The sequence below is a fragment of the Petaurus breviceps genome, unplaced genomic scaffold (assembly GCF_028583685.1).
Source record: "Petaurus breviceps papuanus isolate PSGF00001 unplaced genomic scaffold, PetGlider_PUasm1.0 174, whole genome shotgun sequence".
NCBI classification, from domain to species: domain Eukaryota; kingdom Metazoa; phylum Chordata; class Mammalia; order Diprotodontia; family Petauridae; genus Petaurus; species Petaurus breviceps.
The window spans coordinates 26365513-26385190 of record NW_027185761.1 but is presented as its reverse complement, the minus strand read 5'-3'; the positions used below and the strand labels follow the sequence as shown (position 1 = coordinate 26385190).

Genomic DNA, 19678 nt, shown 5'->3' with positions numbered 1-19678 from the left:
GAAGGAAGGAAGGAAGGAAGGAAGGAAGGAAGGAAGGAAGGAAGGAAGGAGCAATACCAGATCTAAAACAATACTACAAAGCAGTAATTAAAAAAAAGATTCAGTACTTAGTAAGAAATAAAAAAGTCAATCAGTATAATAGATTAGGTACAACACAGTAGCTTAGTGATAAAACAAACCCAAAGACCCCAGTTCCTGGAATAAAAACTACTATTTGACAAAAACTGCTGTGAAAACTGGAAAGAAGTTTAGAAGAAACTAAATTCAGATAAACACATACACTATATATACTAAGATAAGAACCAACTTAGACATAAAGGGTTACATCATGAATAAATTAGAGGATCAAGAAAGAAATTACTATGGATAGGTTCATGACAAAAAGAAGGAAGAATATTATAGAAAATAAAATGGACAAATTTTAGTACATTAAGATTTTGCACAAACAAAACCAAATGCAGTTAAATTTATAAAGGAAGCAAGTAACTGGGGGAAAAAATATCTTTGCAGCAAATACCTATGGCTAAGGTTTCATTTCTAAGCCATCTAAGAAATACTACTGTGCCATAAGAAATGTTGGAACAGATGGTTTCAGAGAAAAATGAGAAGACTGGTATAAACTAATGCAGGATAAAATAAGAACTAGAAGGACAATTTATATAGAAACAACAATATTGCAAATATAAACAACTTTGAAAGACTTAAGAACTGATTCATGTAATGCTCAACTATGGTTCCAGAGAATTGATGATAAAACATAATACTAACCTCCTGACAGAGAGATAATGGAATCAACATATAGAATGAGACACATATTTTTAGATGAGATCAATGTGGAAACTGCTTTGCTTATCTTAGCAAAGAAATTATTATTTTTCTTATTACCTATAAATAAAAAAATATGTTGCCTTTTTAAATGCTGCAAAAAAATTTAAATTTTAGGTACTAATGCACTACTTTAAAAACTTAACTATATCAGACTGACCAACTGACAAAACCAAATTTCAAAAGAAAATTCTATGTATTCTACTGAGTTTTGATTGCAATTTTAATTCATATAGATTTTAGGAACCAGTAACTATAAAACATAGAATATATATTAAATATATGTCATGAGATCACAAATTTGGATCTGAAAGTGACCTTGGAGACCACTAGTCTAACCCTCTCTACAGATCAATGAGAAGCTAATGACTCAATGAGACATTAAAAAATATAAAAACAAAATCAAAAGACTATAAAAAACATATGAAATTGTAATGTGTCACAAAGCAAACTGACTTGTGAAACCAATCAAGAAGAGATCATTTAAGACTCACTAGAATTCCTGAAAGCCATGATCAAAAAAAGAGCCTAGACATTATATTTCAAGAAATCTTAAAAGAGAATTACTCAGATCTCTTAGAATCAAAGGACAAAGAGGAAATTCCATTGGTCACTCCCTGAAAGAAACCCCAAAATGAAAACTCCCAGGAATATTACAGGCAAAACCCAGAGCTGCCCAGTAAAAGAAAAAATATTGCAAGCAGCTAGAAAGAAAAAATTCAAGTACCAAGAAGCCACAGTCATGATCACATAAAATTTAGAAGCCACAATTATAAATGGGTGAAGAGTTTGGAATGATAGTCCAGAAGGCAAAATATCTAGGATTACAACCAAAAATAATTTACCCAGTAAAACTGAGAATAATCCTATGGGGGGAAGGAGGAGGAGGGAAAATGGATCTTTGATAAAATAGAGAACTTCCAAATATTCCTGATTTTTAAAAAAGTGAGCAAAAAATTTAACATATAGACATAGGCATCAAAAGAAACACAAAAATGTAGACATGAGAAAGAAATCATAAGGGATTAAACAAGATAAACTGTTCATATATATATATATATATATATTTTTTTTTTTTTTTGCTTTTTTGGAGGTTAGTTGGCGTTAAGTGACTAGTTTTTGTGTTAAGTGTCTGAGGCCACATTTGAACTCAGGTCCTCCTGACTCCAGGGCCAGTGTTCTACTGACTGCACCACTTAGCCGCCCCAACTGTTTATATTTTTATATAAGTGGGGAGAAAATATATGTAAGCCTCTCAAAACTATCATCATCAGGAGTTATAGAAAGAGACAGAGGGCCTAGGAGTGATTTTTGTATTTTGATAATTTTAAAAGAATGGAAAGGGTGAGGAAGAGGAACACCCTGGGAGAGGATGCAAATGATAGAAAAAGTGGCAAAAATTATTTCAAATAAATAAGGTACAAAAGTAGAATTTTATATAACAAGGAAGGATAGGGGGCAGGTGACACTTGAAACTCACTGTTACCTGAACTGGTCAAAGGAGGAAAAAAATACACATACGCACATAGTTGGGGACAGAAATACATTTCACTTTATAAGAAAACAGGAGGGAAACAGCTCAAGGGAAAAGGAAGGAATCAGAGGGAAGTTAGGTTGAGGGAGGAATCAGTCAGGAACAAAACAATTTCTTAAAGAGTACACAAGGAAAAAAAGAGAAGAAAAATAAAAGAGAACAAGATGGAGGGAAAGATATAACATTCATACCTATAAATATGAATTAGATGAACTCACCTACACAATGGAAAGTGATAGGTGAATAGACTAGAAAACAGAATGTAACAATATATTGTTTTCAAGAAATACCCTTGAAATAGAAAGATACACAAAATAAGGGACTTGAGAAGAATGCATTATGCTTCAGCTGAGGTTAAAAAAAAGGAAAGGGTAGCAATCATGATCTCAGAGAAAGCAACAGCAAAAAATAGATCTAATTAAAAGAGATAAACACAAAAACTAAATTTTATTAAAAGGTACCACAGACAATGAATTAATATCAATGCTCATCATATATGCACCAAAAGGTATAGCATCTAAATTCTTCAAGGAAAAGTTAAATGTGTTACAGGGAGAAATAGACAGCAAAACTACAATAATTTACCACTTTCAAACCTAAAAAAAAAAAATTGAGCCAAAAAATAAACAAGAAAGAAGTTAGGGAACTTAACAGAATTTTAGAAAATGCTAGACTTCTAGCTGATACTGAATGGGAAGAGAAAAGAGAATGTTTATTTCTCAAATATGCATGGCACTTTCATAAAAATCAACCATATATTGGGGCATAAAAACTCACAAACAAATGCATAAAATCAGAAATATTAAAAGTCTCTCCTATAGACCATAATGCAATAAAATTATACTCAATAAGGGGCTTTTGAATCAAAGATTAAAAGCAAGTTGGAAAGTAAATAACTTAATCCTAAAGAATGAGTGGGTCAAAGAACAAATAATAGAAACAATAAATAATTTCATTGAAGAGAATAACAACAATGAAACAACATACCAAAAATTTTGGGAAACATTTGAAGCAGTACTTAGGGAAATGTATCTCTAAGTGCTTTCATCAATAAAAGAGAAATTGCAGGTCAATGAATTGAGCATGAAAATATATGTTTTTTAAACCCTAGAAAACTAACAAATTAAAAACTCCCAATTAAACACCAAAATAGAAATTGAAAACACCAAAGGAAAGTTCTACAAAACTGAATTTTTTAAAAATTGGATTAAATAAAACTGGGAGCTGTTTTGTTTTTTTTTTTTTGGGGGGGGGGGGGGGGACAATTCAATAGACTGGCAATTACCTAGCTTAACTTTTAGAAACACCAATTTACTACTATGAAAAATGAAAATGGTGAATTCATAAGCAATTAAAAGAAATGAAGGAAAGTATTAGGAGATACTTTACCCAACTATATACCAATAAAACCAAGAGTCTAAATGAATTAGACAAATATCTTTGAAAATATAAATTGTCCAGGTTAACAGAAATAGAGTCCTTAGATAACCTAATATGGAAAAAGAAAAACAATCCATAAATGAAGTCCAAAAGAAAAAGAAACTCAGGACCAGACATATTGACAAGTGAATTCTACTTAACATTTAAAGAACAATTAATTACAATACTACATAAACTGTTTGGGGGAAAAAAATAGTGATAGAAGAGGTCCTAACAAATTCCTTCTATAATATATGACCTTGATATGAGGGAGAATCATAACAAAGAAAAATATTGCAGATCTACATACTTTATGAACACTGATATAAAAGATTTAAATAAGATATTAGCAAGGAAATTACAGAAAAATGTCACAGAGATCATACAATGTTAGCAGGATTGATACCAGGAATGCAGGACTAATTCACTATTAGGAAAACTAGACATAAGTGATATTTTAATAACCAAAACAACAAAATCATATGATTATATTAATATATGCTGAAAAAGCTTTTGACAAGATAAAACATTCCTATTCAAAAAAAAATCAAAACATAAGAATAACCATAGCTTTCCTTAAGATAAGTATTATTTATTTAAAATCAAGAGCCAGGATTATCTGTAGTGAGGATCAGCCAGAAGCCTTTCCAATATGATCAAAGATAAAGGATGTCCAACATCACCGTTAGTTTTCAATATAGTATTAGAAATGATAGCTATAACGATAAGATAAAAAACAAAATAAAATTGCTTTCGAGAAAAATGGACCAATCACCACTCCACCAAAATTGAATTATAAATATGCTTATGTTCTCACAGCATCCCAAATATTTATCATTTTTCTTTTTTTGGGTCAACCTTACTAATCTGATGGGTATAATGTAGAAACTCAGAATTCTTTCAATTTGCATTTCTTGAATTATTAGTGATTAGAGCATTTTTTGATATGGTTATTAAATATTTAATTTAATATTTAAATATTTAATATGGCTTGTATTTCTTCCTTTGCAAATTACTTACACATATCCTTTGATGATTTACCAAGTGGAGAATGGCTCTTATTTTTATAAATTTGAATTATTTCCTTACATATTCTGGAAATTGGATCTACATAAGAGAAACTTGTGAAAATATGTTCCCTAGTTACATACTACCCTTATAAATTTAACTGCATTGGTTTTGTCTGTGCAGAATCTTCTTAATTTTATGTGTTAAAAATTATTTGCTTGATCTTTTTCAATAGTCTCAATCCTTTATTTATTGAATAGAGGAGACACATAGTCAGACCTGGTTACATATTCATCTTCTATCCAGTGTTGTAAGAGATTTGATCTTCTATTCTCTCATTTTTGAATGGCATGTTTTTTTTTCCACATTGAGTTCATTTATCCATTTAGAATTTATTGTGGTATAATACAATGTAAGATGCTGGTCTAAACTAATTCTCTGCTACACTATTACTGTTTCCTTAATAGCTCTTGAATAAAGGATTCATTTCTCAGAACTTTATGTTCTTGACTTTATCTGGAACAAGACTATATGCATTACTCTGGAAGTTATGTTTACATAATATATTCCACTGATCAACTTTTCTAGTTTATATCCAGTATCACATAGTTTGGTAATTACTGCTCTTTGCTATATAATCGGAGATCTACTGTCAAATCCATATTTTTATCTTTGCCTCAGATATCCATCATCCTTTGTTCTTACATATAAGCTATTTTGTCAAATCCCATAAAGTATACTCCCTGGTAATTTGACAGACATTACATTAATATTGCAGATTAATGTGGGTAGCTTTATTTTTGCATGTTGACAAGACCAAGTGATGAACACTCACTCATATTGCCTTATTTGGGAACTCCTCAACTTCTGCAAAAAAAAAAAATGTACTTCATATAATTACAGATCTAGACTGAGAAGGGACCTTAAAAGTCATCCAGTGTACCACCTTCATTTTACAGATAAGTAATCTGGGGCCCAGAAAGGTTGAGGGATTTGCCCAAGCATACCTGAGCAGAAAATAAAAGAGCTGGAAATAAAAGAACGCAAGTTCCTTGACTTCAAATCTAGTAATAATAGTAGGAATTAGGATTCATATAGTGCTTCAAAGTTTGCTATGTACTTTTATTTCATTTTATCTTCACACTAAGGTAGTTGCTATTATCATTCCTGTTTGACAGATTCTGTCTTGTTAAGCATGCATATATTTCATATATTTTGGTCCTGTCTTATTTGGTTTTTCCCATTCTATCTTTTCTTTTTGGCTTTTGTTAGTAATATACAGAAATGCTAGAGATTTTGTTATATTACTAATATACATACTTTACATATTGTTATAATACTAATATATAGAAATGCTAGGAATTTTGAGGTTGCTGTAAAATAGGATGACTCAGACTGGTGAAGGATTTGGCAGAATTAGTTCTGTCACATATACAAAAACACTAAGTAATATCATTTCATGGGATAATTGGCCATCTAGGATTGTGTTCATGATAAATATTGGCAAAAAACCCACCATAAATATATTCATAGCTTCTAGACCATCTAGCCACCTATCATAGGAACAGGGAAGTACCAAAATTCTGCAAATTACATCATCATACACTCTGATACTCAATGACTTTAATGTAAAGATGAGCATAAGAGAAAACAGTGAAAAAAATATGTTGAAAAAAATAACAGAAGCCTCACACCTAAATATCATGAATACACTTTTTGAGAAAAGAATCAGGAGGCAATGAATAAAGCTAGCACCATATACCACAAAAATGAAATTAATTATATATTAACATTTAGTAGATTACTGATGCAGGAATTATTCCTTAATCAACCATCTATGTACAGTCATTTCATTGACTGGTTAGGACAAAGATCAAAATTAACACAAAATTAGAAGAATAAAAGTGGGAAAAATAAATGAGAGATGATTAAAACAACCCCAATTTAAATTATTTAAACAAGTTGTTGGGAAATGATAGAAAAAAGAACATTTACACTGATCAGAATAATTTCAAAGACTTCTATTATAACAATTACATATAGAAATTTAATCAATATAAGTCACTACCATAATGAGCCTGCAGGAGTTCTTTAGTAAATGCCTGACATCAACCAAAATCAACACCACAAATACTATAAAATCACAAAATATTATGGAGAAGGGTGGTAGGATATTATGAACAGTACTGCCTCTTAAAATATGCAGAAGTAGACTTTAAAAACAAATTTTAAAAGATCATGTCAAGATATCCAGCCAAGTAAGATCATCTTATGGGTTTTAAAGTATGAAACTGGAAAGAGGGCAACAGAAGATGAAAAATGAAAAGAATTTTTAAGTTAGAGGTTTTGTTTTTATAACAAACACTTCTCAGCATCACAAGTAGTAGAGCTATCATACTTGTACTCTTACATTAAAATCTTGGATGTTCTGCAGAAGGAAGGGGAAATGAAACTGAAAAAAAGAAATGTAGGAAAAGAACCTAAATTAGAACCAGTACACAAAAAAGGAGTTCACACTGGAAACAACGTAACATTATAGACAATGAGGAATTGATCAACATAGTATCTTTGATGATGCTCAGCTAATCAAATAACAAAACATCTAGTTAAATGATCTTAAATAGGACATGAACAAAAAACAGATACGTTACTGATACTCTGAGAACTGGACTGGGACACAAGAAGCTGTGTGACAAGGGACACCTCACTTCATTTTTCTAAGTCTCTGGTTCTTCATTTATAAAATGAGAGGACCATGGGGTGGCCAGGTGGTGCAGTGAGTAAGAGCGCCAGCCCTGGAGTCAGGAGACCTGGGATCGGTTCTGGCCTCAGATACTTAGCACCCACACAAAATAACTGGCCGTGTAACCTTGAGCAAAGTTACTTAACCCCAATTGCTTTAAAAAATAAATAAAATGAGAGGACTAGATTACCAAGGGCTCTTCCAGCTCTGACATTCTCTAAGTCTGTAAGAAAACATTTTTCCTTCTCAAAAGACAGCACAGAATTTTGATTGCAGTTTGGTAAAGCATAGAGTCCCTTGATTTGGAGCCAGAAAATCTGAGTTTGTGTCCCAGTTCTGCCACTTATGCCTGAGCGACTTGGAGCAACTAACAATGGCTCTGGACTTCAGTTTTCTCAAGTGTCAAATGAGGCAGTTGTACTTATAGGCCCCCTCTTGCTTTGAATCTATGATCCTACATTTTGAAAATGTCTTGTTCAAATTTGGATCTGTAATTCATGTTCTTCTATGCAAAAATGTATGCTTTCCCCTCCATTACTTAATAGGCCACACACTGACCTAGATGACATTTGCTCACTAAGACCACAAATTACTTACCTCTGTAATGGTTTATGCTGAGTTACCTAAGTATAACAACAAAAACAGGAAAATGTCTGAATTTGGAAATAATCCTACTTTGACACTCAAGTTCATCTGAGATAACATGAACATGAAACATCACTTATCTGGAAAAAATCAACAAAGCTAAGCAAAGTCAGCAATTTGCTATGCACCCTTGCCCAAGAGCACAATTTAACCTTAAATATTTGTGTGGGGAAAGAGATCAGAGAAGACATGTAAAAACTCCTAGCATTCTCTTCTGATGTGGCCAAAACCTCTCAAAATGCTAGCAATACAATGAATAATAGTCTCACAGCTGTGGGTTAAGGCAAGTTTTCAGGAAGCCTTGCCACTCGTGGTATAATGCAAACAAAATTAGACTGGCAGTACCAGATCTAGTCCTGGCATGCAACTACTTTGTGCCTCAACTTCCTCATCCACAAAATGCAGGAGCTAAACTAGACCTTTAAGATCCCTCTCCCAGGCCTATAATTTTATTATTTTATTCCTACTTACCATTTCTGTAACTTAGTGCATTTCCTTATACCACACTGTCCTAATTTAGAAGATCGGCATCAGTGATGATGGAGAAATGAGACATCTCAGAATTAGATCTCGGAAATTACAGAAAACATTGTGCCACAACAATCTTCATTTACATAATAAAATGTAGACTTGAAAATGAAAACTATAAAGCTTCATCAGTACATAAAGATACAGATTAATATACAAATCATTTAGAAATACTTTGAATCCTTCTATTTAATTCACCAGGCTACAGTCATCAGGAATGGAATTTTTAAAAAAAAAGATGCTTTAATCTACTGTTGATTACTGATTAGTGGTCTAACACAGTAAAAGGGCAGTTCCTTCAAGGACCCATTATCCACTTTAATCAACTCATTAGAAAGGCCGGGGGTTAGAGGGGGGGATTTATAGTTAAGAATATCTAAAAATATGATTGAGTTGTTAATACAGTAGAGATTATACTTAAATTTCATGAATCAAGTCAATTAGTTAAGTGCCAATTATGCACAAGACCCTATGCTAAAAACTAAAAGTTTGCTCTTCTCAAATAACAAAAATAGACATGTTAACAAAATCTTTGATAAATATAAGTGATATCCATTGTTAAGGTAAATGAATGAATTATATTTTATAATTATATATGAATTATATTTTACTGACAGAAAATAACAACAAAAATCAGATGCCCATTTTAATTTGAATATTGGAGAGCAGAAATTCCCTAGAAAAGTTATTGTTTAGCCTGTACTTAAAGACCTTCAGTAGCATGGAGAAAATACATTATACTTATGAACAATGAAAGTTTTCCCCTTAAGTCTACCTCTCTGCAACTTCTATCTACTTCTAATATTTCCATAGTTCTGTGCTCTGGAACAAAGAAGAAAAATTATGATCGATATAATAAACCCTCAAATAGGCAGCTGTGTCTCCTACCCCCAAGTATTTTCTTTTCCAGAGCAGAATTTATTCTCTATTATTTTTTTCATATTTCTAATTTATTTTTCAATTTCCCACAGCACCCTTATTTCTTTTCAAACTATTTCCCCAAGCACATTTTCCCCCTACTACTTCCCCAATGGTTTCCTCTGGCACATTTCATTTATGAAATAAATTTTAGCTCTTTTTGAAAATTCTTCATCTCTTCCAAGGATTCTAGTTGAACTTATGACCAAGATATATTTTCATTTGAGGATTTACTTGCAGATGTTTTCAAATCATTCTTTTCTGAATTTTGTCTTATGACTTGTCTTGTGACCATTAATAGTTCTTTCTGGTAAGATTCTTTTTTAATTTGTTCATTCTTCCAGCCTTACTTCCTGACTGTGTTAGGGTCAGGGTCAGAACACAGAGCTTCTGCTTGTTTCTGTACTTACTCCTACCTCAGCTCACAGCCTAGGGCTTACAACCACTCCTTGTCCTGGATCATCACTCCTAGGGAGAGAGGTAGTCCAAAGATCCATCCAAATTGGCTAGTGAGAAACAGAGTTGCCAGTTTGTACCTGGTTCCTGCCTCCTGCAGAGTACAGGTCCCTTTGAATCAGATCTTGGACTCCCTCTTGCCTTATTGCACTGCTGCGGGCATGTTTCACGCTCCCTTTCCTAGCAGACTGTCCCTAGTGTCTGCAGACCTCTCTGTCTCCCTCTGTCAACCTAGGCTGGAAATAACTTACTGTGTTTTTTTTTTTTCTTGGATTTCCCAAGAAGGATTCATTCTGGTGTTTTTTCTAGATCTCTGTGGAGTAGTTATGGGGAAAACTTGGTTGTACTTCTTCCTGTGACTGTCATCTTACCTCGTCTCTCATTCTATATATTTTAATTGTGGAATGTTAAAGATGTGGATTGTTGAATATTGTTTGTGAAAGCCTTCTAGTAATCTACTAATATTCTCATTAAGGATGCTTTCAATTTGTATATCAATGACAGAGATTTTGAACAGATGGGAGAACCGGTACCTAATTATTCAAGTTCTCTTGGTTATCTTTTCTCAGCATTAATAAGAAATTTTTTTCATGTCTGATATCTTTCCCTCCTTCAGATACCATGTATACCAGTCCCTCAATGCCCTCATAATTGTATCCCTATAGCAGTAGTGTCAAATAAAAACAAGGACCATTAATATATATATAAAGATTCCTGTGGTCCACATACTGAATTAGTTTTAAAATGCAATGTTATATTTTATTTATTTTGTTAAAAGTTTCCCAACTACATTTTTACAATTCTTATTTAATACAATTTCCTTATTCAATTTCTTTGTTTCTCTCAAATACATGTACAAAATTTTTTTTTAATTTTTAATTTTGAGTTAGAAATTCTCTTTCTTTTTCTCCTTCCTCTCCCCCCTCCTTGAAGAGGCAATTTGATATAGATTATACATGTGCAGTCATGCAAAACATATTTCTGTATTGGCCATGTTGCAAAAGAAAACACACCAAAAAAAATTGTCATTTACAATTGATCATTGTACAATATTACTGTTACTGTATACAATGTTCTCCCAGTTCTGTTCACTTTGCATCAGTTGATTTACATCTTCCTAGGTTTTTTTTTAATCATCCTGCTCATCAATTCCTATAGCACAATAATATGACATCATAATCATATACAACGTGTTTGGCTATTTCCCAATTGATGGGCATCCCATCAATTTCCAATCATTTGCCACCACAAAAAGAGCTGCTATAAATATTTTTGTATATATAGATCCTTTTCTTTGATCTCCTCGGGTATTAGTAGGTGGTAGTGGTATTGCTGGGTCAAAGGGTATGTTCAGTTTTATAGCCCTTTTGGGCATAGTTTCAAATTGTTCTCCAGAATTGGTGGATTGGTTTGCAACTCCACCAACAGTGCATTAGTGTCTCAGTTTTTCCACATTCCCTCCAACATCTGTCATTTTCCTTTTCTGTCATATTAATAGGTATGAGGTGGTACCTCAAAGTTGTTTTAATTGGCATTTCTCTAGTCAACAGTGATTTACAGCATATTTTTAATGACTATATATAGCTTTAATTTCTTATTCTGAAAACTGCCTGTTCATAATTTTTGGCCGTTTGTCAATTTTGGAATGACTCATATTCTTATAAATTTGACTCAGTTCTCTATTATTTGAGAAATGAGGCCTTTATCCAAGAAACTTGCTAGAAATTCTTTTCCCAGTTTCCTCCTTTCCTTCTTATCTTGACTGCATTGGTTTTGTTTATGCAAAAACTTTTTAATTTGATGTAATCAAAATAATCCATGTTATACCCCATAATGCTCTCAACCTTTTGTTGGGCTGTAAATACTTCCCTTATCCATATATCTGACATGTAAAATTTTCCATGATCCACTAATTTATTTATGTATGGTATTACCCTTTATGTCTAAATCATGTACCTATTTTGCCCTTATCTTGTTGTGAGATGTTGATCTATACCCTAGTTTCTGTCAAACTGCTTTCCAGTTTTAGAAGTAATTTTTGTCAAATACTGAGTTCTTGCCCCAAAAGCTTGGATCTTTGGGTTTCTCAACACTAGACTGTTATTGTCATTTATTTGTGTACATTGTGTAGATAATCTATTCCACTGCATCACTCTATTTTTTTTTCTTTTTTGGAGGGCAGTTGGGGTTAAGTAACTTGCCCAAGGTTACACAGCTAGTTTTGTGTGTGTGTGTGTTAAGCGTCTGAGGCCGGAACCATGCATCACTCTATTTAGTAGCCAGTACCATACTGTTTTGATGATTACCACTTTATAAATTTGGTACAGCTAGATTAACATTTCCTCTCCTTAACATTTTTTTTCCATCAGTTCCTTTCGTATTCTTGATGTTTTGTTCTTCCAGATGAACTGTTATTATTTTTTCTCACTCTATAAAATAGTTCTTTGGTAGTTTGATTGATATGGCACTGTATAAGTAAATTAATTTAGGAAGAATTGTCATTTTTAGATTGGCTCATCTTACCGATGACCAATTATTATTTTTCCAATTGTTTAAATCCAGTATTTCTTTTTCAAGTGTTTTGTAGTTGTGTTCATATAGTTTCTGGATTTTTCTTGGTAGGAAGACTTCCAACTATTTTATACTGTCTGCAGTTATTTTAAGTGCCGATGATTTATGCAGGCTTATTTTATATCCTGCAACTTCACTAAAGTTGTTTATTATTTCAAGTAGTTTTTTAGTTGATTCTCTAAGTATATCATTTCATCTGCAAACGGTGATAATTTAGAATACTTATTATCTGTTCTAATTCCTTTAATTTCTTCATCTTCTCTTAGTGTTAAAGTTGGCATTTCTAGTACAATATGGAATAATAGTGGTAATAAAGGGCATCCTTTCTTCACCCCTGATCTTAATGGAAAAGCTTCTAGCTATCCCCATTACAGATAATGCTTGGTGATGATTTTAGATAGAAACTACTTATCATTTTAAGGAAAGTCCCATTTCTTCCTATGCTTTCTAATGTTTTTATTAGGAATGAGTTCTGTATTTTGTCAAAAGCTTTTTCTGCATCTATAGACAATTATACCATTTTTTGTTGTTTTTATAATTGATATGGTGAATTAATTTTAAATTTTAATTTTTAAGGAATTATTTTCTTCAGTGAGCTTTTTCCATTTGACCAATTCTGCTTTTTAAGGAGTTCTTTCCTTCAGTGAATTTTTGTGCCTCTTTTACCACAAGGCCAATTCTGCTTTTTAAGGCATTATTCTGGGTTGTTTTGGTTTTGGGGTGGGGAGCTGACTTTTTTTTTAATTGAGCTATTAATTTCCTTTTCATAAATTTACTGCATGACTATCATTTCTTTTCCCAATTTTTCTTCTATTACTCTTTTATCTCTTTCTTTAACTCTTCCAGGAAATACTTTTACAAGTATGTAAGTAAAGAAAATATTAATTAACAATATAATTGAAGTTAAATACATAGGACGACTGTTACTACCTTGATTTAAGGTAAATATGCAGTTTTTATTTCATGTAACAATCTGTAAACAACAAATGTTTACAATGAAATTAATAATTTTATTTTTTCCTTTTTATTATTTGAATACTTATTCTTGTCAATAAAAAGTAAAATAACCATTTTAAAATCACATTTCAAAAGCTTTTGTATTAGCTTTTGTATTTTGTATCAACTACAAAGAGTTGATAAAACTGAAAAATTGCAAGATCAACTTACCAATAAATTTATTTGATGGGCATCAATTTTGTACAAGTCACTGAGTAAAATGTTAAATAGCAGAGAGCCAAGCACTGATTCCTGGGAAATTCCACTTCAGACTTTCTGTCTTATAGAGAATGAATCATTAACAACCACTCTTTGAATCATCCAACCAATTTTGAATATTTCTGATTCTCTTATCAATTAGTGTATCTCTTCACGAGAAAAGTATTGTTCTGGCTCTGTGTCAACATTCCTTCCCTTTCTAGATCTTCAGCAGCCATCTTTTAATGATCCTTTCTAAAACATTCCCAGGAATCAAAGTCAAGCTCCCTACACTATATTGTTTGCATATTGTTCTCTTTCCCTTTTTTGAAAATCGAGACATTAGTCTTTATCCAATCTTGTGGAGCCTCTCCTGTTTTCCATCTTTCAAATATCACTGACAGTGGTTCAGCAATTACATCTACCAGTTCTTTCAGTACCAGAGCATGTAAATCATCTAGGCCAGTTGACTTGAATTCATCAAGGAAGTCAGGTGTTTTCTCTTGCATATCAATTCCATGTTAGTCATTTTTTGTTCTGTCATTTTCAGAGTATCGATCATTCTTCTTTGTAGAGGAAACAAAGAAAATAATACTTGAGAATCTGTTTTCTCTCTCTTGTCAGTTATCATCACCCCACCTGCCCCAAACAAAGGTCCTATCTCTTTGAGTTTCTTTTTTCTACCAATGAGCCTTAAAGAAAAAAAAATTCACTGATTGTCCTTAGCTTCTCTCATCAGACTCAGCTCATTCTAGACTTTAAAATTACTATTTTTTAGGATGTGCTATGCTATTAATCTTCCATTATCTGACCTTAGTTCTATTTTCTGTACATTTCTTTTTAAAATCTAAGTTAGCTGTTGATTTCCCTATAGGCTCACATTGGTTTCTTCAGACAATTCCAGTTTTCCCCCTCACTGGAATTGTCTACCTTTCTGTCCTCAAAATTTCTTTTTTAAATATCTCCAACCTCTCCTGGGCTCACTTCCCCTGAAGCATTTTAGTCCACAGGATCCTACCCATTTTTCCTCTAAGCTCTCTGAAATCTGTTATCCTAAAATCTCTGGTGCATATAAACTTATAGTAAGATTTCCTCTTCTTCTCTACCAAAGTTCTAGGTTACTCCCCTGTAACTCCTCCAAGGCTCTGATCATTTCCACTCTAGTAACCAGCTCCTCTCTGTTAGTATGAATAAAGTCTAGAATTGAATTTCTTCTTGTTGCTTCCTTTTTACCTTCTAAAGGACAAAGTTACTAGCAAGGCTTCCAAGAAGTTATTAACTGCTCTTCTTTTGACAAAGAGTGTGAGGGGATCATGCACGGGGGAAGGGATATTGAGAAGCAATGAAAGCACTCATTGGATCACTCTTTAGGCAGTTCATTGCTCACAAGCATACAGCAACCTCACCTTGCATACAGAAGGAATGTGTATCCCAATCTACAGCCCAGGATTTTCTGGGTCTCTGATTGCTTTTGCTGGGCAGATTCACAGGGATTGAATGGGAAATGAATCTTAATGACAGTCAATTAGCAGGCTCTTAGGACTTATCAACTCTTCCCCTTATCAACCACAAAGACACTGTGATGAGTAAAGTTTGCTAACCTTACATATTGTATTAGATGAAATGTGCTAAGCTGATAGTTTGCTAACCTTGCATTCCTAACTCTAAGTGTAGTTGACAAAGTCAGTTATTGGGTACATACATAGAAACTTCCCAGTATATAGATGGATCAATTAATGGTCAAAAATGAAGTCACTTCTATCAGCTGGAACCTGGCAATAGGTCAGTCCTCACAGAGAGGCCAGCAGATGTCTGGATAACTGAAGTCTCCTATCACTACAATGTCATACTTCTGGGCTAATGTTTGTTATTTGTTTCCCAACTCCTCATATAATTCCTCTTTCTGTCCAAGTGGTATTTAATATATTCTATGAAAAATATTATTTTGTTTTCTCTCTCCTTTGACCTTTACCCAAATACTCTCTATGACATTTCAACCCTCTGGTTCTTATTTCCTCACATAAGTATTCCTTCTTAACATACAATGGACTACAATCACCCTATTTTTACCTATCCTATTTCTTTTGAATAATACACATTCATCTAGAACCATAGTGCAACATTAAGTTTTATCTCACCAAGTCTCAGGGAAACTATCAAGGTCAACTTTGCCCCACCTTGTTAACACCTCCTGTTCCAGATTTGTTGTCTAAACTTTTGAGTATTGGGGTATAGACCTTTGGGGCCTCTGACTTTACTAATGGGTCTTTTCTAGGATTCTGTCTCTTATGAATTTCTGGAATTTAACAAGAGCAATTCTTTCATGACTAATCTCTGTAATTTTTAACTTAAGAGACAGACATACACACCTTTTCACTTTCCCATTCTTTTTAACTAAAAACCTTTTGATTTGGTTTGCAGGAATAGGGCAAATATATAATTACCACCTTTTGTCAGCATACTTCATCTCTGGCCAGTAATTTTTCTATTTTGTATTATAAACTATCATCAAGAAATCTGAATATGATTCCCAGATCCAAAAAGATCTTTAAAATATAAGGCATTGGGCTAAATCTATAATCCCACATTCTGAACTGGCTATTCACTTCCCAAATTATTTGTTCTCTTCTGAATCCCTTGTCTTCAATGGGCAACAATGAGGAAAACACAGTCTATGGACCCATGATCTTTAGTGTCTGGCCCAAGTCTTAATAGCATTGACAATACTTTTTAGATTTCTCTTAAAAGTATCATTTGTACCTACATGAATTACCAGAAGTGGACAGATGTTATTTGTATAATTAAGTCTTGGAAAATTGTATTATGTATTATATAGATATCCCAGAAAGATAAATGATTTCTCTACTGTTGTTTTTAGGTCAATAAATAGCTGCCACAGTAATCTTGAGTTGTGAATCAAGTAACTCTGTTCTTCTCGTCTTCCTCTCTCCTTGGATAAGCTGGCTTTTGTGGCTTTTTTTGTGCTTTTGTGGCTTTTGTGTGTGTTTTTATAGCACTCGGGATACTCTCCAAATCATCTAGCTCTCTCCTTTTCAGAAAAAACCTCACATCAGCTCATCTCTAATTGTACAGTTTGGGAATTTGCATCTACAACCGCCTTTCACACATCTCAAACTAGATATCCAGTAGACATCTTAAATTCAACATATGTATAACCAAACACATTATCTTTCCCCCTAATCTCTATTCCTTTTCTATCTCCCAATCCCTCAGGCTTAAACACAGTAGTCATCCTGGATTCCTCACTATCTCTTACTTACAATCAATCTGTCGCCAAAGCCTGCCAATTTTACCTTTGCAACATCTCTCAAAAATGCCCTCTTCTCTCCTCTGACACTGCCATCACTCTGGTGCAGATCCTCATCACCTCACACCTGAACTATTGCAATAGCCTGCCTTTGTCTCCAATCTATCCTCCTTTTAGTCACTGAAGCAATTTTCCTACAAGTCTGATAATGTTTAGGTATCATCTATTGTTTCCTTAGGAGAGCTATATAGCATGTTTATTTAATACTTCTTTTCCATCTTTCCTTAGTTTCCCAAAAAGTTAGGGAAAGATTACAACATCCCCCCAATATTAGCTACTCAAATTGTCCAACTCCTTTATGTGGTATTCCTAGTTTCCACTTATATCTCTTCTCTCATCGTAGTCAAATTTTTCTTTCAAATATTCTTTTTTTTTTTTGAAGGAAGGAAAAATACTAGAGGAAAGCATGCATGCCTCACCATCTAGCTACCAGATAGACTTATCCTTCCTGTCAAAGTACCTTCTCCAACATTATGCATGTAAATGCTGCCATTCATGTTGCTGATCATTCTTCATACTTGAAGAGGACCAAAATGACATCAGGATATTGGAATCAAGGTACCATGTTCAATTATGGCTGATCAGATCAACAAGAGATCAGAAGGCTGTACAGCACAACAGGCACAGATAATTCATAGGGATATTTGGGATGTCTTTAGATTTGTTTATCTCACATTTCTTTTCAGCTACTACAATTCTGCTTTACTCATAGAACATAGTTCCTTCTTTGATATGGGCATGCCATCCTAGGCAGGCCTGTGCCAGCATCTCCTATGTCTCACAATTGATACTAAAGTTCTATAAAGACCTTGAAAATGTCCTTGTATCGCTTCTTCTGACTTCCATGTGAATGCCTTGTGTGATGAAAAGGCTTTTACATTTGGCATTCAGACAACGTGACCAGCCCATCAAAGTTGTGTTCTCTACAATAGAGTCTGAATGCTTGGCAGTTTAGCTCAAGAGAGAACCTCAGTGTCCAGTATGTTATCTTGCCAGGTGATCTTCAGAACCTTCCCAAGACAATTCAAATGGAAGTGACTCAATTTTCTGGTCTGGTGCCCAAGTTTCATAGACACACAACACGGAAGTCAGCACAATTGCTCTGTAGATCTTCAGTTTAGTAGGCAATTCTTCTTTCCCACACTTTCCTTTGGAGCTTCATAAACACTGACCTAGCTCTGTCAATGCATGCATGTGTCATTCTCATCATCTATGTATATATCCCTGGAAAGTATACTGCCAAGGTAAGTGAACTTATCCACAGCATTCAAAATTTCTCCATTTCACATAAACGATGGCTCTTCTACATATGGATGGCGTGGTGCTGGCTTGTGGAGAATGTTATTTCTAGAGTTGTCAGGCCAAAATTAGAAGAAGCAGCAGAAAATCAGTCCATATTCTCTTGTATCTCAGTCTCAGAGGCTGCACTGAGTGCACAATCATCTGCAAACAAAAAGTCAAGGACCAACTCTCCTGTAGCCTTTTCAAGTTAAATAGTTTACCATCAGTGCATTAGCTGACCCCGATGCCATTTTTGCCCCCATTGAAGGCATCTAACAGCATTGCAGAAAACATCATGCTAAAAAGCATGAGAGCAAGAACACAGCCTTGCTTTATTCCCCTGGTAACTGGGAAAGTGTGAGAGCATCGTCCTTTATCCAGAACCCATGCAAGCATACCATCATGAAACTGGTATACAATACCAATGAACTTCTCTGGACAACCAAATTTTGCTGTGATCTTCCACAAGCCTTGGTCAGGTCAACGCTCATTGATTATGTGTTCTGTTCTGCTTCTGACATTTCTCCTGGAGTTGTCAGGCAGCAAACACCACATCAACCATTTCCCAGTCCTTTCTGAAGCCACACTGGCTCTGAGATACATGACCATCTTCCAGGTGAAGGATCACCCAATTAAGAAGGACTCTGGCAAGAATCTTGCCAATGACAACTAAGAGCAATGAAAAATCACCTTTCTGTGATTGTCACAAACTGTTTCCTTACACTATGCATGTAAATGATTCCATTTACACACAAAGAGTCTATAACTGAACCATTAGCAAAATGTATACTTGGATGGCTTTTTCCTAATTTGGGGAAACAGCAACCCACACTTTGTTATGTAGTTCTTCACTGTGACCAATTTCTTTATACTTGTGGTATAACTGGTAGAAGTTAGAGATATAATCTATATTCATTTAACAGAATGAAGTTAAATGACTGCCCTACATGGAGATTATGCTTACATATCTGGCCTCAATTAGCATCGTGTTCTGAGCTACCTCAAGTCACAAAGAATAAATAGTGACAATGTAATTTTAATTAAAATTTTTTATTCCATCAATGCCCCTCCCTATCTTCTCTCTCTTGACAAACTTTTGTTCCTTATGCAACAGAGACAAATCAATGTGCATATATCAATCTTATCTTTTAAAATATGCCAGATTCATAATTCAACTACCTCTCTTCAGACAATAGCTTAACTCTCTTTTTATAATAAAAATTCTATC

At 33.8% G+C, this 19678-nt stretch overlaps 1 protein-coding gene across 4 annotated transcripts in view; it reads right to left on the bottom strand.

The window, feature by feature from the left end:
* Positions 1-19678, bottom strand: part of RAD18 (RAD18 E3 ubiquitin protein ligase) — a 110507-nt gene that overhangs the window by 23563 nt on the left and 67266 nt on the right. The window contains exon 12 of one of the 4 annotated variants that reach the window (XM_069084038.1): positions 13450-14407. The exons of the other annotated variants lie outside the window; for them this stretch is intronic. Coding sequence (XP_068940139.1) covers positions 14299-14407 — 109 coding nt within the window. The 3' untranslated portion in view covers positions 13450-14298. Of the gene's footprint in view, positions 1-13449; positions 14408-19678 lie in introns of those variants that run through there. 4 annotated transcript variants of the gene reach the window in all.